Genomic DNA, 24,672 nt, shown 5'->3' with positions numbered 1-24,672 from the left:
ATAATTCCCTGGGTCCTCCTTTCTCCCTTTCCTGAAAATAGGCACCACACTGGCCCTCTTCCAGTATTCTGGGACCTCTCCCAAGTGCCACGAGTCCTCAAATAGCTTTGTTATGGGTTGCGCAATGATGTCGGATGGTTCTTTTAGCACTCTTGGGTGTAGTTCATTTGGTCCTGCTAACTTGTAGATATTCAGCCTCTCTAGGTGTTCCCCCACAAGATCTTGACTGACTATGGGAGGGTGATCACCCCCATCTTGATCATCTTATATCCTGTTGAGCATGCTAATTCCTGTGGACTGGTGGAATAGCAATTCAAAGCATTTGTTTAGGAGTTTGGTTTTCTCCTGAGTGTTGGTTATCAGCTGTCCCATTTTGTTCATCAGGGGCTCTATGCTTCCCTTATTTTTTTCTGACTTCCTACATATCTAAGGAAGGACTTTTTGTTGTCCTTGATTCCAGTTGCAAATTTGTATTTGGTTTCTGCTTTTGCTTTTGTAATCCACTCCCTACAGGTGTGGGCTATTGCTCTGTACTCTTCTTCGGTGGTAATTTCTGATTTTCATCCCTTACAAGCTTCTCTTTTCAATATCAGGAGGTCTATGACTTCCCTATTGAGCCAAGGAGGTCTCCCAACCCTTTTGCTGCCTTTCTTATGAAAAGGAATGGACTTCCTTTGTGCTCCTAGGATTGCTTCCTTGAGGAATGACCACCCTTCTTGTGCTCCCTTCCCAAATGGACCATGGTCCTGCAGGGCCTCACCAACCAATCTCCTAAGCTTATGGAAGTCAGCTTTCCTAAAATCTACGGTTTCTACCCTACTGACTAGTTTCCCTGTCTTACGGTGGATGGAAAAAGTGATCATTTCATGGTCACTGTCGCCTAGTTTCCCTTCAATCTTCAGGTTGCTCACTAGATCATCCCCTTTAGCCAGAACCAAGTCAAGGATTGCCTTACCCCTTGTCAGCCCTTAGACTTCTTGAGTCAGACAGAGCTCTTCAGTGCAAGTGTGGAAGCTCTTGCTGAGTGCTCATCTCATGAGTAGTTGAAGTCATCCGTGGTGACCATGCTCCAAGAGCATGCAGCCTCTGCCAGTTCTCTAGAGAATTCCTGGTTGAGTTCTTCCTCTTGGTTTGGAAGCCTGTAGTAAACTCCTACAGTCAAATCCCCTTCTCCATGCTCTCCTCATATCTTGACCCAGAGGGTCTCAAGTTGCCCTTTATTGCCAATCTCCGCTTCTAGGGAGGTGTACTCTTCCTTCATGTAGACAGCAACTCCCCCATCCTTCTTCCCAATATGATCTCTCCTATGCAAAGTGTACCCCTCTATACCTGTGGTCCAATCATAGGTGGAGTCCCACCAGGTCTCTATAATTCCTATGAGATTGTATTGCTTGTTGGTTAGCAGGAGGGCCAGTTCCTCCTGCTTATTCCCCATGCTCCTGGCATTTGTGTACAGGCAACTAAGCCTGCTATTAGAGGTCCTACGCTTCCTGGCGTGCTGCAAAAAATCCTGTCCTTTGACTGGTGTCAGAATATGCTTCCTGTTGTTCTCTGATTTGCTGGTTCCATGGTTGTCATTTCTTGGGATTGTACTAGTAGTTGTCTGCGCGTCCCCAGGCAATCTCAGTTTAAAGTCCTATTCATGAGGTCCACCATTCTAGCTTAGAAAAGCTCCTTCCCCTTCAGTGTGAGGTGGATACCATTCCTTTCCAACAGGCCGCAGTCTCTGAAGTGTGTACTGTGGTCAAAGAAGCTGAAGCCCTTGCAGTAACACCAGCACCAAAGTCTTCTGTTCACTTCTTCTATGCATCTGCCCCTTCTGTACCATGACCCATAACCAAGAGGAACTAGGAGAAAACTACCTGTGCCCCCAAACCCCTGAGCCTAGCCCACAGAGCCCATCCCCCACCAAGAGCTCACCAAAACTTGTTAAGTGGCCCTCCAGCCAATATTATTGTCCACCCCTGTGTCAGAGGCTTAAGTGGACTTAGACACTTAACTGTGACTTTGTTTCACCATGTTTAAGTCCCTGAAAATCCATTAATGCATCTGTTTTTATAACATATTGTTATCTGATCCTTATGGCTAGGTGCATCTACATGTGCAATTAACCTGGGAGCAGTTTACTCTACAATTAAGTACTCAAGAGTAAACTCTCCCAGGCATGTGTCTACATGTGCAGGGACGTGGAAGCAGATCCTTATCTCCCAGCCCCAGCACTGCAGTCACAGGCCTGGGCTGGGAGATAAGGACCTCCCAGCCCCAGCCCTGAGATCGCTCCAGTGGCAGAGCCCGCCCCAGCAGCAGGCAGCTCCCAGGGTCAGGGAGCAATGTCCCGCCCCCTTGTGCCCAGCTTAACAGAAGCAAATGTGCTCCTGGTCAGGTGTCCACATGCTCACTTCTGTGTAGTAAGTCATTGAGAGTTAGTTTGCTCCTTACATTTGCAGGTAGCAAATTTACTCCCACTTAGAGCCAATTACTGCGTATAAAGCATTTGCATGTGTAGATGGTGACACTTACTGTGTAGTCATTAGCTCTAGCCTCCAGTAAAGCATTTCATGTAGATGCGCCCACTGAGTCAAAAAATTGCAAAGAGGACGAGAACTCACCTACCTTTTGAATTCAGTATTTTTTCATGGATTTGAACAAGGCTAAAAAGAATCACCCTTAGGCACTTATGCATCTAATGGATGAAATAAAATCTGGTCTCAAGCATACAGTGACAGTATGTTCCTGCAGGCTCTGTAATATCAATACATGCAGGGATATCACGATTTCAAGGAAACTTTATGGTATCTATCCATTCACTGATATCACAAGGGCTAGGGGAAATACTGACCACACATACCTGGTACCTGATAAAGAATATTGATCACCCTTGTATCCATCTTCTCCCAAGCAAGCAGACAGTAAGATTCAATGCCTTGTTTTTTTAAATAAGATACTAGTGGGTTTACCTGCACATCCCAGCGTGCACCCTCCATGAATAAGCCATGTATATAGGCCCCTTCACGAGGAGGGTTGCTGAAATCCTCCTTGTTCTTCTTTGTCATGTCACATTGCAGGGCCATTTTATCCAAAGGCCACTCATTCTTTCGGGCCATGGACTGCATGATGGCTGTCAAGAAAGACTGAGGGTTGAAGAATCCTGCTAACCACACTGCGGAGGGCAAGGAGAAGTCTCCTGTCCATGTCTCAAGTTCCTTGATGCGGTTGAGAAGGTCAGCAAACCAGCTAGCCAAGCCAGCTGTAGAAGGATAAGCCCTCTTAGTCCAAGACTCAGGGACCGTGTCCAGGAAGATAGCATTCTGCAAGTTCTCCATATCACCAGTCATGGTCAGCTCCCCCTGAAGAAGTACCAGAAAGAAGATGGTAATAATAAACAAAGGCAGAACAATGAAATGTTCTCACTTTTGTGATGGAATATGGTAGCTGCTTAATACTGGGCAGTGGCCACTTTGCACAACAAGTTAAATCAGAAACTGCAGAATAATGTACAAACTGCTCACCTTCTCTGCTTTTGAACCTGTCCCCAGACATCTAGAGGGGAAAATATGTAGGGCCAAGAGGAAGGGAGAAACATGGCTCAGTGAGATGGACACTACCCTGGAAAAATAGTTGCCTTAGGTTCTGGCCCTGGTTTCTAGACCTATGTGGGGGTCAAAGTTATCCCACTATTATCAATTTTACCCAATGAATATTAAATGCAAAGTGCAGAAAAGCTATTTGGGTTATGTAAGTGAAACAGGATTTGGCCCCAAGCTTCCAATTGTTCATTTTTGGTCACTCTATTCCTGTAACGCCCTTTTCTGAATAGTTAGAGGTGTTTTACAAAATTAAGGTAAGGGTGCCAGCATTGGCTCAAGTTGATTAGTATTTTCCATATAAGGAGTTATTTTTAATTGTTTATCACTTTGTCAAACTTTAACTCACATTTTCTTTCTGCCTCAGGCTGAATGGTTTTGGAGAGTTTAATTGGGAACAGCTGACCAGTTGATGAGAATGAGGTTTGGGGAAAATGGGTCATTCTATTAATGTTAAAAAAAAATTGTTTCTTCAAAGGGCTTCAATGCCTTCAGGAACAGCTTTGAAGTAAAAAAGGCTCTATGTAACTCCATCCAAAATCTAGCCAACTTATACACTTAGTAGAGCTGGTTAGAATTTTGACATCTAAAATCTCAATTTCAGTTCAATTTCTTTATTAGCGACTTGGACAACAGGGTGAAAAGCACCCTGTTTAAATTCACAGATGACACCAAGATTTGGGAAGAGGTGGGCACGCTAGAAGGGAAGGACAGATTACAGCAGGACCTGGACAGGTTACAGGGGTGGACAAATGAAAATAGGATGGGATTCAATACTGACAAGTGCAGGGTGCTGCACTTGGGCAATAAGAACCAGCAGTATACCTATAGGTTGGGGAACTCCCTTCTTGAAAGCATGGTGGCAGAAAGAGACCTTGGAGTCATTTCTGACTCCAAGATGAACATGGGTCAACAATGCAAGAACACAGTCAGTAGGGATAACCGTACCTTGTCGTGCATCCACAGATGCATCTCAAGCAGGGCCAAGGAGGTGATCCTCCCCCTCTATGCGGCACTGGTCAGGCCACAGTTGGAGTACTGTGTCCAGTTCTGGGCGCCGCACTTCAGGAGGGATGTGGACAGCATTGAGAGGGTCCACTCGCATGATCCAGGGACAGCAGGGCAGACCCTACGACGAGAGGCTATGGGACCTTAACCTGTTCAGCCTTCACAAGAGAAGGCTGAGGGGGGACCTGGTGGCCATCTATAACCTTACTAGGGGGGACCAGTGGGGTTTGGGAGAGACCTTGTTCCCCCGAGCGCCTCCCAGAATAACAAGGAATAATGGCCATAAGTTGTTAGAGAGTAGGTTTAGACTAGACATTAGAAGGCATTACTTCACAGTCAGAGTGGCTAGGATCTGAAAACAACTTCCAAGGGAAGTGGTGATGACTCCTACCCTGGGGGTCTTTAAGAGGAGGCTTGACATTTACCTGGCTGGGTTCATTTGAGCCCAGTTTTCTCTCCTGCCCAGGGCAGGGGGTCGGACTAGAAGATCTACAAGGTCCCTTCCAACCCTACATATATGAATCTATGAATCTTTGAAGATCCTATCTGTACTAAGCATACTCCATTCCCCTTGGAGCTCCTACAAGCAATTGTATTGATCATGTTCTCAGGCCCCACCAGTCTCCAATATGACAGATAAAAAGCCAGAGCTCTACCAAGAACATAAATACAATATTTCCTGACACTTTGTGGTGACATTATATTTTAAAGGCTTTGAAAAGCCTTCAGCGAATTGAAAGAAGTTGTTTTTTCTGCCCAGAGTTTCTTCATTCCATGTCTAAGATCTGTCTCCTCAGTACTGTGAGCTCTTGCACATTAAGATTACAAAAAAGTGTCCATCTGGGCTAATGCACAATAGCACCTATTACAGTGCATTTACTAATTGTTATTCCGGGTAGTAAACTTACTGTGCTATAAGGGCTGTGTGAAACGGCTGTGTTTCAATTTGGTTTTGGATTCAGCCACTTCAGAGGACAGCGATTCATTTCGGTGTTTTGGATCACTGTCCTGTTTCATTTCAGCCAAATCTGTTTTGGAGAAAGCCTCCTTCCTGGTCATGTACAGGGCCCACTTGGCCAGGGCCAGGAGGAGGTTGATCAAGAGGTCCCAGGACTTGGTAGGACCATGGATGGGGTGTCCAAAAATAAAAAGGTGGGGGGTAAGATGCATCCAAAACCTCAAAAGGAGGTTCCGGAGGTGGAGGTGGAGGCTGCAGCCTGGTGCACTCGAGCATCATTTGTGCCCGAATCTCCCTCTGCCCCAAAAAAAGGCAGAAGACTGGGGTGTTGGTAAAGCTTGCCACATACATGCCCATGGCAATGGCTCCACGGAGGAGTCACCAGCTGAGGTCCCCAGCAAGGTTCCCTCTAAGCTGTGCACATGAGCAGCCGTGAACAAGAATTTTTTTTGCTACGCAGTAACTTTTTAATGCCACGCACCCGCCCCAACCCGGCCAAAGGCTGCTGCAGGAGAGGGGAGGGACAGGCACACTAAGATGCCCACACACTTCCAGCTAGGATGCCAGCGCAGGCAGGTAAGTTTCACTGGCCTGGTGCGGGGTGCAGATTGAGACCTCCCACAGAGGGAGTGTGGTAGGGGCAGGGCACTGCCCTGCTCTCTCCTGCACTGTGGGGACTGTCCCACAACTTGGCCCAGCCGGGGGCCCATTCACTGTGAATGGGGCCCCAGCCAGCCTGGGGCAATTGCAGCCTGGCAGTTCATCTAGGGGTGTGGGTGGGCGGCTGTGGCTCCTGCCACTGTGTGCACCGTGGAGGAGGGGGAGCACATTCCCCTCCCCAGCTCTCCCTGCACCATGACCCTGCATGAGCCACTGGGCTCTGATTGCCCCACGACCTGGCCCGGAGCCCAGTGGGCCCTCCAGATGCATGGCGCAGGCAGACAAGTGAGGGCATGTGGCTCAGCCTGGCCCCTGATCTTTGCACGGGGCAAGGGCAGGCGGGCGGGATCAAGATGCAGTCAACCTGGTGCTGCTTATCAGGGCCTTCTGCACAGGCAGCCTGGTGCTGGCTGCCCCCCAGTAGCTCCTTTGTGTAACAACTCTGCAGGTTGGAACACCAGTTGCAGGGGTACTGCAATTGGAAAAGATACTACTTTATTTTTTCAATCTAGAATCAGGATCCAAAAGGAGGAATAACTAATTATGTGACAGCTGAAAGCATTGGCAATCACATGTAAGTTTGGAAAAATAAAGATTCCCTTATTAGAGACAGAATTATCTGTGGACCATCTGGGCCTAAAATGAGGGAGAGATTGCTGGGAGTATTATGAAAGTATCTTCATGTCCTTTTGTTAATCCATGGTCTGTCCGCACATTAAGTACCATGCCCAGTTCTGGTTCCCATGACTCCAATCAGCCAGATTTATGAAGGGATTGAATACATTCTTGGAGGAAAGGGGCATCAGTAGCTATCAGTGTTCCCTCTAAGATGCTCATGGACCAAAGTGGCACACTCATGGACTACTACACCTTAGAGGGAACATTGGTCATCAGTGGCTTATGGGATGAGGGTGGAGTACAGGCTCAGCCACTGGGGCACCCCCCCAATTATGCCCTCACTGAACAGATCCCACCACTTGGTTTCTGGATGGGACACAAGGATGTGATGGTGGATCGTGCAGCGCATGAGCATGTAGAGGTGGCAGCGATGGACGGTGGAGAAGCAGATTGTTTTGGTGTCTTTCAGCTGGCTCAGGTGGTGGACCGGGGAGTTCCACAAGGCCAGACAAGGCGCCAGCCTCACAACAAACTCTGATGAGCCGGAGGACATGGGGGGGCATCAACAAAGGCAAGGGTGTTGGGAGGTAAGGCAGATTTCACCTCCTGGACTAGGTGACAGGTCACACGCATCATAGGTAAACCCATGCACTGGGCTAGCACAGCAGGGTCCACCCACTCTCATCTATTATAGTCCAGGGGGTCTCTAATATGGGTGACACCACCCAGAACCAGACTCTGTCACACCTGGGGTGCTTCCACCATTGGTACCTCCAGCTGAGGGTTGCAGAGGAAGGGCTTGATGAGCAGGTCAGCTCCTTGGGTGAGTGTCACAGGGGACCCTGGAGGCAGAGACCAGCCTCCAAGCCCAGAGAAGGTCCTAGTTGAACTCTGGCAGCCCTTGCAAGTTCTGCAGGGAGAAGCCCTGCAGGTCGAGGAGCTGCCAGTCATACCTCAGCCACCAAAAGTGGTGGAGGAAGGTGCCCCCCGGGTGGCTCCATGCCATGTGGCTACTGACACCATATAGAAGTCACTGCAGGGCCTGCAGGTGGAATGTCAGGATCTGGCTGCACAGGCAAACCAGGCCCTGGCCACCCTCCCACAAGGGGAGGCTCAGGACCTCTGCAATCACCCAGTATAATCCCGGCCAGAAAAACTGCAGTGCCCATCTCTGGAGCCTGGCCGGGACCTCAGGGGGTACTGACAGGCTATGGAAGTGGTAACACAACATAAATCCTAAATATCTATATGTATTGATGTTTGCTTTTGGTTTCCTTATCACATGGTGGGTCTGTGATGGGGGATGTGGATTTGCAGTAGGTGGGTGGAAAAGGAGGTAGGGGGATGTAGGTGGGTGCGGAGGAATGTGGGGGGATGCAGGTGGGGCTGCGTAGGAGGGGTAGGTCCCCTGCCCCCCCACAGCGTGAAGCCCCCTCCATCACATGGACTGCCCTGCCTGCACGGTCCCAGGCCCCCCCTACAGTACCCCTCCCAGGGCCCAGGGCTCCCCTGCTGCCCCCCGCATCTCCAGCCTCCTGCTTGTTCCCCCACTGATCTCTAGCCCCCTGCTTGTTCCCTGCTCATCTCCAGCCCCATGCTCATTCCCTCACTCGTCTCCAGCCTTCTGCTCATTCCTGGCAGGCTTCCCCAGGCCAAGTGGGGAAATGAGCAGGGGGGTAGAGACAAGTGAGGGAGGAGTGATCAGGAAGCTGGATATGATTCAGGGATTCCCCTGCTTGGCTTCAGCCTCCTGATCGCTCCTAAGCTCGGCTCCTGCCCCTCACCTCCCAATCGCTCCCCTGACCGGCTACAGCCTCCTGCACCACTCTCAGCTTACCAAGAGCAGCAGCAGTGATTGGGGCACTCAGGGCCTTGTGGTACAGCACCCCGCCCCAACCCCTAGTGTAGTGCAGGGCAGCAGGGGGCAGCGGGACTTGGCCTTGCCTGCCTGGCACCTCCGCTGCCACTGACACATTGCATGGATGCAGCCTGGCTTGGCAGGATGCTATGCACTGTTGGGCATCTCAGGTGTGCTGTGGCTGTCATGCAGGGCTTGGTGCTGCTCAGCCTGAGTGCCCCTGAGCTGCCAGACAGCATGCAGCTCTGCACAGGACTCTGCCAAGCTGGGCTGCACCCACACGATGTGGCAGCAGCAGCAGCTGTACCAGGTGGCCAGGGCTGAGCCCTGCTACCCCCTGCTGCATAGGGGGACTGTGTCATGTGGCCTCAAGCAGCCCTGATGCCGCTGCTACAGCCAGTAAGTGCAGGCTGTGGGGGGGGAGGGGCAGGGGAGTGAGTGGGGGGGTTGGAGTGATTGGGGGGCTGGCATGAGAAGCGGAGGCTGGGGGGAGAAGCGGAGGCTGGGGGGGATGAGCAGGGAGATGGGGAAGTGACTGGGGAGTGAAGGAGGAGCTGGGAGAACAAGGGGGTGGGGCTAGGGCCAGATGGGGCCCCTCATGGTTTCCTCCCCCCTCTTCCAGCCCCACCTACCCCCTACTTTCCTGGCATGGAGCCCGGATCCAGGTCTCTGTAGCCTGCACCACTGCTTGCCCCACACGGGCAGGCAGTGTGCTTCAGCACCGGGGCAAGAGCCAGCCATAGAGATGCTCAGGGCATTTCTTTGGAGGACCTGAGCTTCGGTTGATTCAGTTGCCTCAATTTTTTCCCTTGGGGTACTTTTTGATACCTGAATCTCCAGGTGAGATACAGTGCTCTGAAAGGCCTAGACCTAGTAGCTTGGTTGCTGCTCACAGAAGCGGAAAAGTGAGAAGTCCAATAACCTAGATGACATCAGATAAAAATCTGATATTTGTTCTCTTGACTAAAAAAAATAATTACATGCAATTAGTAATTGCATAGAATACAAAATCCATTTGAAAATGGGCTGATAATTGATCTTGCCAATTATTTTAAACAGATCTGCTTTATTTACCAACATCTGGTAGTTGAATAGGAAATTATGTTTCCTGAGATAGGTAAACAGAAGTGATTTAATGTATCAATCTCTGAGAAGCAAGCATGATATTATTGTAGCTGGGTCAATGTTCAGCAATTAAATTTAAAATCAAAAAATATATATGACTGCTTACTAGTATACAGAAATTGTGAGAAGTATGGTCCTGAACTAAACTACAAAGGCTTTGAGCCGAAATTAGGCCATAATAAAATATGTATCTATCTATCTATCTAGATATAGATATATTGGAAGATTTATATATATATATATATTTATTGGCAGATATAGACATATTGATATATAGATATCTATAGATATAGCGCTAGACAGATAGATATAGATATCTAGATATAAATATCTAGATATCTATATCTATCTGTCTAGCGCTATATATATATATATAGAGAGAGAGAGAGAGAGAGAGAGAGATATCTATATCTATCTATCTACATAGATAGATAGATAGATAGATAGATAGATAGATAGATAGATAGATAGATAGATAGATAGATAGATATCTATATCTTCCAATAAAAAGAAAGAAAAAAATCTTGACACAATCTACAAGAAGGAAATAATCACTCCATTGGGTAAGATATGGAAACAGATGTCTTAGGAAAGCCCCTGGCCAATATCCTTGCATGACTGTATGTACTGCCTAGACCGCTGAGTGCAGTTTAGCCTAACAGTCTTGACAACATCTCTGTCTGGAAGCTGAGTCATATAAGCCTGGCTCTGAGTTATGATCAGAGATACAAGTGAGTGTTTTAAATTAACAGACAATTAGAAAACAGAATCCTTTTAATCACTTAACTAACTTAATGAAGAATTGAAACTCCGCATCCTCTTTTCTGCACATCAAATCATGTTTGCAGGTGTTTAAATACATTTGTGTGTGCCTATCATCAAATGCATTAGTTTGGACATATTGATGAGTGTCCACCAGAAATTCAATCCTGTTGCCTGTTCCAGTTTCTGAGGCTGGATTCAATAAAATACCTTGCCCTATGTGGTAAATTTACCATTCCTGGTAGTAGTACTATCAAACAAGCTATGCTGCTTCCCTGTGGGCTGCCTCCTAAACTGGAAGTAGTGTAATCATGTTGGTAGGGTGTTTCTGATTAGTTAATTAGCACTGTTGAGTGACAGGGCCAGTGAGGACAGCCTATGATTCTTTTTGAGAGCTTTTGGGTTTTGTAGTGGGGTGGGGAGAGGCAGTGGCAGTGGCAGCACAGGCACAGCTTAAATCTGCTCATCACCAGCACAGTTGCTTGCTTCTTAGCCACAGTGCAGGTGCTGGCATAGGAACTGGCAAAACACTGTGACTCCATGAGCCAGATCCAGAAGCAATCAGACTAAGGGTGCTTACATTTTTCGTGAGATCAGCTCCCTGAAAGCACTTTACAACTGTGACATAACACATGTGCATGGCTGCAGAGCGCTTTTAAAATGGCTGATCATGCGAAAAATTAACCTTGGTCAAATGAGATGTTAATGAAGGCACTTTAAAGCAGAGCACCTTAGGGAACTTCTGTTCCCTCTAGGGTTAACTTTTCCTGCTTTGCAGGATTGCGCTGGTGCTTGCAGGGCTGTCAGTGGGGAGAAAGAGGGGGAGGGAGAGGAAGCAGTAAGTAGCGGCTGGGTCGGAGGTGGCAGGGCTCTAACCCATGGCATTTTGTGTAAAGCACCATGAGTTAGAGTAGGGCCCCTAAACATCTGTAGGCACCCTAGGTAAGGAAGATCTAGTAGTCCCTCTCCAGGGCACAGACTCCTTGATGTTGCAGTTAGGTGTCTTGATAACCTTCTGTTCGGTCAAAGAGCAGAACTGCTGTCCTGTGAGACTTGGGCCCCCCTACTCATCTGAAGTAGGGTTCTGTTTTTGACCTTGTTCTTTATTGGAAAATTCTGTATCTGAACAGGAGTGGGAACTGACCAGGGCTTTTATGGATGGGGTAGGATCCATCAGTTCTTTCACTTGCTTGTTTCCCAGCACATGGCACTACAATCCTAACTGCTCCGTATGTCTGTTGGGAGATGGGAACAGATATAAAATGGAAGAACATTAATTCAATAGCTTTTTGTATGACTTGATTACCTGTACAAGACTTTAGGCCATGGCTGTTTCCATAACCTATGGAGTCCTTTCAACCTTTTGTCTACTTAAAATAGAATTTACATGCTATGGACCACATACAGAGTGCAGTGCTTGCTGGTACATGCAGTCCCAAAACACATTACTCTCATAAATGTTATTCAAAGAACAACTTGCATTCTAGCTGTTTTTGTTCTGTCATCTGTGCAGCTACCTCAAGGTTTTGCATAAACACCTGCCATAGCAGTAGATCATAGGAAAAAAGGCTTTGCTATGATGGATCAGACCAGTGCCTCACAAGAAGGTGTAAGAATATAAGATAACAAGATCATCATAGGACAAGTACACTCCTAATCCCTACCTCCTAAAGATATACTTTTACCCTCAAGAAGGAGGGGCTTATAACCTTTCCTTAACCCTTGTTTTTTAAATCTTTGTTATTATAGCTGTGGATATTTTTTGTGGATTTTTAAAAATAAATTATTAATATTTTCCCCATTTGGTGAAAAAGAATTTTCTTTCATTGCTTTCAAATATGCTATCTTTCAGTTTTCTGGCATGTACCACTGCTGTATTATTAAAGGGTATTCACCACAAGTGCTTGATGTTTCTTCCCTATACCAGACATTATTATGTGTATCTTTAGCTCCACAAAGAGCTGATAGCAGAGGGTAGGAAGCCAGATGGAACTTGAAAAACATTAGTGAACATTTTTTCCATGGAATTATGATAACTTTTGCAGTAGGGGATGCTATTTGTTGAGCAATGTTTCAAAATGTAACTGTTTAAGACACAATAGGGCAATTTTTAATTCCCTCATCATATCTTCTTTTCAATCATTAGTGCACATGAGGGATTCACAATGCTGTAGTCTTTACCAGAAAAAGCTCCTACCTTCAATCCCAGATCTAGTTCTTTAAGTGATCGCTTTATCTCGTTTGTGAGGCTGTTCATGAGTTCACATTCCTGGAAAGCAACCACAATATATGGTGTCCTCTCCTCCACCTTTGCCATCAGTTCTGGGATGTTAAATTCATCAGTCAGTTTCTCTAGAATCTCATCCAGAGCAGCTTTTACCTGTTTGTCAAAGAGAAGAGAGAGAAGTCAGTGAATGACTTCCACTGTTTCCTCTACCAGTAGTTACCTGATTGTTGGAAGAGAACTCTGGATACTTACTGCATTTGAAAGAAATCAGTGCCTTACTAGCTCATGTATGAAACTTCCCACAGTAGCTTAATCCATCCAACTAAAATTCAAATGTTATAAACTTTAATGTCAAACAAGAACTTTTAAAAAAGATGATTTAGAAATATCCATGTAGCATGCCACATCATACACTCCTTCCATCCAAGTTGGCACTGTTGGTTCTTCTAAAATCAGAACAGTGTGAGAAGATCAATGTAAGATGATGAAAAGTGCTATAAAGGTAAAATCAAATACCTGTGACCCAAGACTGCTGAGTTTGCAAGTAATTCTTTCATGTTTTAGTGATTAAAATAGATGATTTTTTCAAATGGAATTTCAAGCTGAATTTTGTATTCTATACAAGAAGAGAAGTGGGGGTGAGGGGAACATAATGAATCAAGATACTTCCCTTAGTTCTTCCACACAGTTTGATTCAGGAACAGGACACTAAATCTATCACAATTAAGCAGAAAGTGTACCAGTAAAACTCCAAAGCAATAAGAGATTTCTGTGTTCTAAAAATCAAGAACTTTTATGGGTCAGAATGAGATCAAGGATCTTAAATGTATTAACTGAGCTTTTTGGTCCTTTATACATGCCACTAAATTGGCCTTTAAAGTGGATTAAATCCCCTTTTGCACCACTTTAATGGCATTGCTGTTTGCATGCTTGGTGGCATATTCTGCTTTTAACGACTTTGGTATGTAGCAAGATAAAACACTTCCAAAGTATTTTAGTTTGCTACCTACCAAAGTGCAACAGTGCACAGGGTGCTGGAAGCTGACGTGCTCACGGCTTGGTGGGCTCTGTGCGGCTCAGGGGCTGTGGGACCCAGTGACAGCCCATGCAGGTATGCTGCACTGAAGAAAAAAAAAGCACCAAGCCTGATTTTTTTTTTCTTCCCAGAGCCTGCCTGCCTCAGCTGTGCAGGGCCCCAGTGCTTCCCTCTGCAGTTGCAGGGGGGCTGGTGCTTCCCTCCATGGCTGTGGTGCCCCCCCCAGGACTGCCTGGGCTGGGTGCCAGTGGGTAGGTGCTGCCTGAGGGCTCCCTGCGCAGTTCAGGGACCATTCAGCCAGTCAGCGGCTTGCCCCCCCACATCTCCCCCACCGCTGCCAAAGAGGCAAATAAGAATCGGGCCCCTTATTAGTTTGATTTAATTCTCCCTAAATTGAAGTGGTGTTTTTAAAAGCCTACCATTTAAATTTAGGGAGAACTAAACCAAATTAAACCCCTGTGGCATGTACAAGCAGCCTTTGTGTCATGGGGAAAAGGGGCACGGAGGACATTTTATGCATAGATATATTTCACCACCTCCTTCCCTGCTCAACTTGCCTGTGTGTTGAAACACAAACCAAAATTCTATTTTTTGAGGATTTTAATAGGAAAGCATTACTCCAAATAGAACTTCAAAGCTATGACATGATAAATATGGAATTCAAGCATTAATGACAACTGCTGGTCAGTCCCAAAGAGACAGTACCATACAAAGGCTCAGCTAAAAAACATTTGCAAATGGTATTTGGAACACTCCTAAATAACGTTTTAAGCAAAATTATTATCAGTAAATCTACTGGAATTCCTTATTCAGATTTTCCCACTTGGTTATTATTACATACACTACAGTGCATAGACTATTAGTTCCCAGCCTTTCTTGACTTGATGCACCTCTCACTGGACTTGAGGCAGTCTTTCATAGCTTTTGTGAATTGAGCGGCAGCAAATTTCAAAAACTAGTTTATATAGAGCTATGCTTACACCTCCTTGCAGAAAGGCTGGGAAGTGGGGGTGGGGAATCATTCAGGCAGAGGCAAGCCTGAGCCTGTGCTTATCCGCTTAATTTATCTGTCCCAGCACCCTGCCTGAGAATCAATTCATACTCTCAGGGGATGGCTACACAGAAGTTTAAAGGGTAGCTTTGGCTTGTGTATAAATTAACTAGCTCATGTACAGATAAGAGAGTAACAAATGTATCACAGGGCTTAGCACAGGCTAATTTCCCAAGTATTTACTTAGTTTCTCAGGAAGATTTTGCTGCTTGTATTGAGCTGTTTGCTGACTTGGCTACACTGCTAGAAGTATCTTAGCTAACCAATATAAATCTAACCTACATAAGTCCATCTGAATTGCAGTTATAATTCTGAATGCGACACAGAGGGCATATCTACACATGCACTTACACCGACTTAAATTTACTGTGCAGTAAGCAGGAATAGGCTGGTGTCTACATGTGCAGGTGTTAAAGCGCATTAATGCTGTGTTACTGCGCAGTAAGGCATCTACACGTGCATTATTGCGCAGTAACTATTTGGACGTAAATTTGATATCTGCACGCTGCAGGTATCAAGCTTACTCTCAGATTGGCTTAAGTCACCATATTTACTGTGCGGTATGGGTATTCACGTGTAGCCACACACCCATACTGTGCAGTAATTTTGGTTATTGTGCAGTAAATGCGCATGTGTCAACATGCCCAGACATTTCTAAAATGTGGTGCACCATTATACAGACACACACTATTCTGATCTTCTCATAGCCATTGAGTTCTCAGTTACTATAGCATGGCACTGACATTTCTCTAGATGCTATGTAGGCTCTCCAGAGCCTCAGGAAAGTGGCAGCCTCTCAATTTCCTCTCCATTCCTTGGAGATCTCAGAACAACAGCAGCACCTCCCTATGCCTGAAGAAGGATAGGGAGAAAGATTTTTGTGCCTGAAAGCTTGCAAAGAACTTTGTTCCAATTACTCAGTTGGTCTAATGAAAGATGTCACATCTACTCAAAGACCCCTGCCTGCCTATATCCTTAGACCAACATGGCCAAGACCAAAAAAGTCCCTCAATTTGCTATTCAACATACTAAAAACTCAAAAAAACCCAGTTCAAGTTTCCTCAAAAATAAATAATCCCCAAGCTAATTAACTTTTTCTGTGGCTTCCAGCAAAACAAGGAATCTTCAGCCTTTAAGTGTACAAAACTGTTCACAGCTTCCATATTTATAGTCTCTCTCAACTGAGTTCTGATTAGCTATCAGAGGATGAATGTATGGATACTGCATACTGCCCCTAATGTAAACGGAAACAGTCACTGGGTGTGTCTACATGTTCATTATTGCACCCTAGTTACTGCGCATTAGGTTTAGTGCTTAATTAACCAAGTACTATTTGGCTAGGTAAGGTAACTAGTAGGGTGAAAGTACTAGAATTTAGGAAAGCTGATTTAAATGAACTCAGGCGGTTAGTCAAAGACGCACTGCAGAGTGGGAGTTTTGAAATGATGGGAGCCCAAGAAGGGTGGCTGTGCCTTAAGGAAACGATCCTTCGGGCACAAAGCGAGACGATCCCCATACGGGGTAAAAGAGGGAAAGGGGCCAGGAGGCTTCCCTGGCTGACCGCAGAAATCCAGGGCAGCCTAAGGGCCAAAAGGGGAGCACACAAAAAGTGGAAACAAGGAGAGATCACCAAAGACGAATATACCTCCTCTGCTCGTGCTTGTAGGGAGGCAGCTAGATGGGCCAAAGCTACCATGGAGCTGAGGATGGCATCCCAAGTAAAGGACAACAAGAAATTGTTTTTTAGATATATAGGGAGTAAAAGGAAGGCCCAGGAAGGAATAAGACCCCTGCTAAATGGGCAGAAACAATTGGTGACGGACAGGGGGAACAAGGCTGAAATCCTCAGCGAGTTCTTTGCCTCAGTGTTCCTAAGTGAGGGGCACGACAAGTCTCTCACTGGGATTGTAGAGAGGCAGCAGCAAGGCACCAGACTTCCATGTGTAGACCCTGAGATGGTGCAGAGTCACTTGGAAGAACTGGATGTCTTTAAGCCGGCAGGCCTGGATGACTCCATCTGAGGGTGCTGAAGGCACTAGCCGACATCATTGCAGAGCCACTGGCGGGAATATTTGAACGCTCGTGGCGCACGGGCCAAGTCCCGTAGGACTGGAAAAGGGCCAACGTGGTCCCCATTTTCAAGAAGGGGAGGAAGGAGGACCCGGGCAACTATAGGCCAGTCAGTCTCACCTCTATCCTTGGCAAAGTCTTTGAAAAAATTATCAAGGCTCACATTTGCGAGAGCCTGGCAGGACAAATTATGCTGAGGGGAAACCAGGACGGGTTCATAGCAGGCAGATCGTGCCTGACCAATCTAGTCTCTTTTTATGACCAGATTACGAAACGCCTGGACACAGGAGGAGGGGTGGATGTCATATACTTAGACTTCAGGAAGGCCTTCGATACAGTATCCCACCTCATACTAGTGAACAAGTTAAGAGGCTGTGACTTGGATGACTACACAGTCCGGTGGGTGGTGAATTGGCTGGAGGGTCGCACCCAGAGAGTCATGGTGGATGGGTCGGCTTCGACCTGGAAGGGTGTGGGCAGTGGGGTCCCGCAGGGCTCGGTCCTTGGACCGATACTCTTTAATGTCTTCATCAGCGACTTGGACGAGGGAGTCAAATGTACTCTGTCCAAGTTTGCAGATGACACAAAGCTATGGGGAGAAGTGGACATGCCGGAGGGCAGGGAACAGCTGCAAGCAGACCTGGACAGGTTAGATAAGTGGGCAGAAAACAACAGAATACAGTTCAACAAGGAGAAATGCAAAGTGCTGCACCTAGGGAGGAAGAATGTCCAGCACACCTACAGCCTAGGGAATGACCTGCTGGGTGGCACGGAAGTGGATAGGGATCTTGGAGTCCTAGTGGACTCTAAGATGAACATGAGTCGGCAGTATGACAAAGCCATCAGAAAAGCCAATGGCACTTTATCGTGCATCGGCAGATGCATGACGAATAGGTCCAAGGAGGTGATACTTCCCCTCTATCAGGCGCTGGTCAGACCGCAGTTGGAGTACTGCGTACAATTCTGGGTGCCACAATTCAAGAGGGATGCGGATAACCTGGAGAGGGTCCAGAGAAGGGCCACTCGTATGGTTAAGGGCCTGCAGACCACGCCCTACGATGAGAGACTAGAGAAACTGGACCTTTTCAGCCTCCGCAAGAGAAGGTTGATAGGCGACCTTGTGGCTGCCTATAAGTTAATCATGGGGGCACAGAAGGGAATTGGTGAGGTTTTATTCACCAAGGCGCCCCCAGGAGTTACAAGAAATAATGGCCACAAGCTAGCAGAGAGCAGATTTAGATTGGACATTAGGAGGAACTTCTTCACAGTTCGAGTGGCCAAGGTCTGGAATGGGCTCCCAAGGGAGGTGGTGCTCTCCCCTACCCTGGGGGTCTTCAAGAGGAGGTTAGATAACCATCTAGCTGGGGTCATCTAGACCCAGCACTCTTTTTCCTGCCTATGAAGGGGGTCGGACTCGATGATCTATTGAGGTCCCTTCCGACCCTAACATCTATGAATCTATGAATCTATTTCAATGTGCAGTAATTCGTGCTACTGCGCAGTAGTGCCTCAGCATGTTTTTTGGGGTTTTTTTACACTTAATGCGAAGTGGCCTAATAACACTGTACAGTAGTGTATTAGCATGGTTTTTAACAGCATGCTACTGTGCAACTGTGCAGTGGTATTAGGCTACTCTGCAGTAAGCATCTCATGTAGAAGCACCCACTGAGTATCTCATGTAAATACTACATACTCCCCTTGTACCCTTCTAGCCAAGTTGCTCTGTCCCGTTCTCTACATGTGTAAAAAAGCAGAGGTTTCAACTAAAACTCTTGTCTCCCATGAACTACATTTTTCCCACTCTTTCGACCATGGGCAACTGGTGCCTTCTGATTCTGAGGGGGGCACCAGCAGCCAATTGCCAACCAGGGGAGAGGGGGGCTCCCCCAGCGGCTGATTGCCAGCAGCAGCAGAAGTGCCAGCAGCACTTGTCTTGCTGCTCCCACATTCTTGGGGGGGGGGGGGGGGAGGGGGGGGGAGCACCGGCTGTCACCCCTCACTCCCTGGCCAGTGAAGACCAATCTCAGGGGGACACGTGCTCCCCGATGCCCCTGCTATGTGTCACCTATGCTTTGGACATTACAGAAAAATCAAATGGAGCAGTTTATGCAAGTTTATGCATGGGATTACATAGGAACTGTATTCTTCTGTAATAGTAGTGTATAGATTTCAATTCTAGAGATGTTAAATGGCAACCTACAAATGAAAAGACACTCAAAGGAGCTAAGAGACTTATTCTTCTGTTAACTTGATATGCATGATGACTGGAAAAATCCAACTGTCTCCCTTTGCGCACAGAAATGATAAAAGACCTCCATTACCATATTTTCTCACATACTACATGCCCTGAAATAAAATACACACCTTGTTTTTGAAAGGCAGAATGAATTCCAGACTTGGCTATTCTCAGAAAGGTTAAAAAGCTATATGATAGCAAAAAGGGATTAAAGAAAGACATGAGTACGTCAAAATGAGAAATACTTTAGAGGCATACATATAAATGCAAGGTATAAATGAGGAACTAGTAGGATTAGCTGGCAAAGATAGCCTATGATTTAATTGGTATTACAGAGACTTGTTGAGACAACTCATAACTGAAACATTAACATGAGAGAGAGACTTCATTTTTGGCAGATAGGTTTGGGAACAAAGTAGGTGGTATTACATTATATGTCAAAAATATATACACTTGTTCTCTGGCAGAGGAAGAAGAACATAGCCGATTGGTATGTATTTGGATGAAAAGAAAGGTGGAAAAGAACAGTTTTGATGTTATTTGAAATGTGTTATGGTATGCCTGGAAGTGGGTGTGAGGAGCACTGACAGGCAGCCCAACAGGTCTAATTGGTTAGTTGGCCAAACCTGCCCAGGCCATCTAATGAACTAGATGGCCACTGTTAGGGCCTCCAGAGTGACTGATGGAGACAGCAGCCTCCCCATTTACCCTTTTGGCAGCAGATTGCAGGCCAACCAACAGTTCTATAGAAGGTCTGCTGTGGGAATACTCCCTGAATTACTTCTCGCCTTTTGTCAGCTGAGATTGGGTGCACACCTGAACTTACAGAGGCTGGGGTGGGATTCCAAGTGGCTGCAGCATGGGGTGATGGAGGAGGAAGCAGCAGCAACATCCTGATCATCTGGATCTGCATACACCTATGTGTTGGGAGCAGATCCAGTGGTTTTGTACATGGTAATGGGTGTGAACTGGGCAACTGGAGGACAAGATATGGCAGCAAATGATCCTGGCCATAATGATGAATGGCAAATCATGAATCAACATTGGAAGAAGGCTAGGTAGATGGAGGACAAGGAACAGTGGTGGACCAACAGACAATGGCAATCAGAGGATGAACCACTGCATGTGGTGAGCGACAGATAGCAAACAGAGGACGGAAAATGACTGGAATACAGTGATTTTTCAGCTTGCAGAGGACAGACCAAAGCAGTGGGTAGTAGGGGACAACAGGTTCTGGTACAAGCAATCTTGGGTGTAGCAGAAGGAACTGAGAGAGCACAGATGACCCCATATGAGTTTTGCTATGACATTGTACTTGGGGTGCTGAAAGTACAGCTCGGTGCTCCGAACAGTTTGATAACACTTCAAAATAACAAGTTGTGGGAGTTGAACTTTAGCAATACCAGGGCATATGAACAATTTTGAGAAAGATATTGAGAGGAACAAAATGGAGTGGAATTAAAGCAGATACAGTTTGCGGGTTCAGAGATGGTGAGAGAATGGGTGGTTACAATCAGAATGCTCTATGATCTAGTTCACCTGGAAGATGTGGAAACCTGGTTAAGCACATCTTGTGAGATGGTGGATTTTGTGGACAAACCGCAGGATGTTTTTTGCATATGAAAAGGAGCATGGAGGGTGAATGTATTACTGAAAGCAGATCCCATGAACACCGGAGGAATCCAGAATTTCCCTCAGTGATCACGTTAGGCATGCATCCTGGATATGTGATTTACTTTGTGCAACATATAGTGTGCAACAAGTGTGAGGAGACAAGCCACCTGGCACTCCACTGCCTTCAAACCACCTGTTTTAACTATGAGGAGAAGGGGCACGTGACAGGGAAGTGCCAGGGTAAAAGAAACTTTAATTTGTGTGGAAAGGAGAGGCATGTATTTTGGACATGCCCCAAGTCCTTTTCGAGTAAAAAAAGACTCCCAAGAAGAGGAATCAAGGAAAGAAAGAAGAGCCAGAAGAGGTGGCATGGACACCCGAGAGGGAGGAAGAGGGAGATGGCCTTGAGATTAACATAGAAGAGGTGGATCAAGGTGCAGAAAAACTGGGGAAGGAGATGGACACAAGATATAGGGGGAGTGGAAAAACAGAAGTGAAACCAGGAAGGAAGGTGAATAAGATCAGGAGGGTGAAGGAAAGGAAGTGAGAGTGTCAGGGGAGAAGGAAGAAGAAAGAGAAATTGGCAGGAAAGATTAATAAAAAGAGTAAAAAAGGGAAGAAGCCTAAGACAAGTTGAGATAGGGGAACAGAAGGGGGATCTGGGGAGGATCCAGATTCCCCCTGCTATCAGATGGGTGGCAAAGATATTGAAGAAAGAGATCAGTAAAGCAGTGGAGAAGTTTTTAGGTAAACAAGGAATCAAACATTTTGTGGAGGCAATGGGAATCTGATTAAGGGAGGAAGAGGATGGCCCAAACATCAGCAGCAGTTCAGGTGTATAAGTAGGGATATTTTACTGCATTTTTAGCAGTGGCACTGTTTAATGTGAGAAATGTTTTTACTTGGAAGTTGTGGGATTGGGTAGAGGCCTTGCTGGACTATGTGAATGCAGATATTTTGTGCTGGCAAGAGTGTGGGCAGCCAAGTAACCTGGATCACGGCACTTTTGAAGTGAAGGTGGAGGGCACCCGTGGTGGTCAGGTATGCATGGAAATAGGGTGGCAGATGAAAATTGTGAGAGTGGAGGGGAGTGATTGGGGGCAGACTGTTGCACATGATGGAGGAGGATGGGGGAACAGAAATAGAATTTGTTTTAATGTCTACACACCTATGGAGAGACCCCAGGTGTCAGCTCTTTAGGAAACTGGCAATTTGTGTGGTGAGTGGAAGGGCCTGGGTGGTGGCTAGGGATTTTAACTGTATAACCAGTTGAGCAATAGACAAAAAAGGAGGAGAGGCTCGGGGGTTGGGTAGCTTGGGAAGGGTGTAACATTTTAAAAGAGGCAGTTTTAAAAGATGCTTGGGTGCAAGGGAAGAAAAATTGGTGACAAGAGTGGACTCCAGAGCACAGGTGCGCTCCCATTGATTTTATTTTTATTTCAAAGGATTTTAAAGCAATCAAGAAGGCCACCTACAGCCTGGTCCTTACAGCAGGTTGCTTACCTTGCTAAATTCTGTAAGTGGGTTCAATCACTAAGGAGCTCCTCAGCCAATGTGCCCAAGCAAAGCACAATCTTTTAAATACACCAACAAACAAACAAAGCCAAATCATTCTGCTCTGTCCCAGACACAAGAAGGGAAGCCTGTTTTGCTCTGGTCCCAGCCCCACAGCTTATCCTGTCCTTGAAGCACCCTGTTCTACTCACAGCTTGCTTCCTCCTCTCCCTTGCTTACTTTTTTGGAAACTGTTACAGCTTCCAGTGGGACAGCCCCTGTTTCTTCAAATGTCGCACAATTGGGCTCTCTCAACAAGGCTGACTTCCTTCTAAAAGAGACTGTTACACCATCAGGAAGAAGAGATGGCTGAGGCACGCTTCAAGGAGCTAAAAAAATTATGCAAACATTAGGTTCCATGAGAGGACAAAAGGTAAAGGAGCCCAGGAGGGATCACAGTTTCTAAAATACATGGTACTGGAAGCTCAAAAAGAAGCTGCTGTGACACGATGGAAGCACAAGAACAGCAGGAGACCATTATGGCTTCAAAAGAAGCTTCTTTGATGCTTCAAAATCAAAATGGAAACATACAAACAATGGAAGGTCAGTAGGTCACTAAGGAAGCATACCAGCAAAGAGCAAAAACTGTCATGAACGCAAAGATAAACATGAGTTACATCTGGCAATGGAAGTTAAGGACAGCAAGAAGTGGGGTCTATAGATACACTGGTTGGAAAAGAAGAACTAAGAAACTTCTGAGTCAACTTAAATAGTCAGGGTGAGTTATTAACAAGACACGCAGAGGAGGAGTTGCTCAGTCTTCACAAAAAAAAAAAAAAAAAAAGCTGCAACCAGGCAGCTAATAAATTTTTATAGACAAGGAAGGGAAAAGGCTGAGGATTTTGATAATAAAAGAAAACATCAGAGAGCTTTTAAATTAATTCAAGTCAGCATGGCCGGATGAAATTCATCCCAGGGTATTCCTTGCAGAATAGCAAATCCATTCACATACCAGCCTACAGATTTCTTGCCAACAATTTCTGTCTGTCCGCAACAACTATCAACATGACAATAAAACCCAGTGGATGTCTCCTTTTATTTCCAGTTTCTTTTGAAGTCTTTGGTGTGCTACTCCTGCAAAAGACAGAAGCTCATTGCAGGCACTTCAGGGAAGGAAATAAAGCCAAACCAAGTAATAGCACTGTTAAACAAAAAAAGATATTCTCCAGGAGGGGAAGGATGGCTGCTGGGGTAATAAAGTGCATTGTTCCTATTAAGGATGTGAAGTTATCAGTCACCAGTAGGGTGGCCATCATAGAGGACAGTCTGGTTGTCCTCTGTCCTCTATTGATATGAAACCAGGTGCCTTTATGTCCTCTATTTTTTTCATCAACAAGGCGCTGTGCAAAGTCTGGAACTTGATTTTGCAAAATCAGAAGAAGTTCAATGAAAACTGCCTAGTTGTAAATCTCGTGAATGTTTCCCCCCAAATCAGAAGAAATTTAAGTGTAAATTGTAGTTTTGGGAGGTCGTGGTGTTATCTTATCATTTAGGCATATCGACTGAGCATAACTAGAAGTAAGAAAGTGCTATGCCCTTAGGGAAGCTATTGAGATGGGTGGGACCAGGCAGTGGTAGGAAACTGTAGTCTGGTGTGGGTGAATCCTGGTTACCAAAGATTTTGTCTGGCTTTTTATGTATGGTACATTCTGTGATCCTGTAAGTACACAGGGATTGATGGCTGTGAGTCAGCAGTGGCCTCAGTCAGGTGTATTTGTATCAACCTCATAAGATGATAATTAAGATATTGGACTGCAGAGGTACGTTAAAATCACTGTCCTAAAATTCACAATAATCCAATTACAATGCATCATGTTGATTTTCTGAACAATGCAAATCCAAACATTTCAGTTCTGTGTATAAACTAGAAAAAGGTTATGTCATTAGAGTGGTCATGAGGGAAAACAGAGTTAAACCAGTATGCAGGCAAATGAGACAAAGTTACCAAAGAGACAATATTTCTTTCCATTATCTTACCTTCTCTTCCCTGGTAGCTCCTCCTCCTTCACCAACATTTGTGTCATGAGGTTGCATCTCTAACACAGTGCGGAAGAGTTTCTCCGAGGTTTGAGTTAAGAACCCAATTTCAGCATTTGGATGGAGACCATAAAGATATGGAGACTCAGCAGGTAGGACATCATCTATATACTACACAGGAAGACCAGACCTCACATGAGTGATATACAATATATCGGTTTTGCCCTAGGGGCAGGATTCTATTTCCCTCTATAAGTCTTACCAGTTTTATTAATAAAAACAACCTAATACACTTGTCCCTGATGCTACCTTTACACATAAAGAACAGATGAAA

The 24,672-nt window shown here is 45.8% G+C and overlaps 1 protein-coding gene across 2 annotated transcripts in view; it reads right to left on the bottom strand.

Moving 5' to 3' along the window:
- DNAH9 (dynein axonemal heavy chain 9) overlaps positions 1 to 24,672 on the bottom strand; it is a 515,733-nt gene that overhangs the window by 17,016 nt on the left and 474,045 nt on the right. For both annotated transcript variants that reach the window (XM_059732606.1, XM_059732607.1), the window contains 3 exons: positions 24,339 to 24,509; positions 12,771 to 12,953; positions 2,958 to 3,347 (listed from right to left, as the gene is read on the bottom strand). In XM_059732606.1, coding sequence (XP_059588589.1) covers positions 2,958 to 3,347; positions 12,771 to 12,953; positions 24,339 to 24,509 — 744 coding nt within the window. The remainder of the gene's footprint in view (positions 1 to 2,957; positions 3,348 to 12,770; positions 12,954 to 24,338; positions 24,510 to 24,672) is intronic.

Source organism: Alligator mississippiensis, chromosome 8 (assembly GCF_030867095.1).
Source record: "Alligator mississippiensis isolate rAllMis1 chromosome 8, rAllMis1, whole genome shotgun sequence".
Taxonomy (NCBI): domain Eukaryota; kingdom Metazoa; phylum Chordata; order Crocodylia; family Alligatoridae; genus Alligator; species Alligator mississippiensis.
This window is presented reverse-complemented; position numbering and strand designations above follow the sequence as displayed.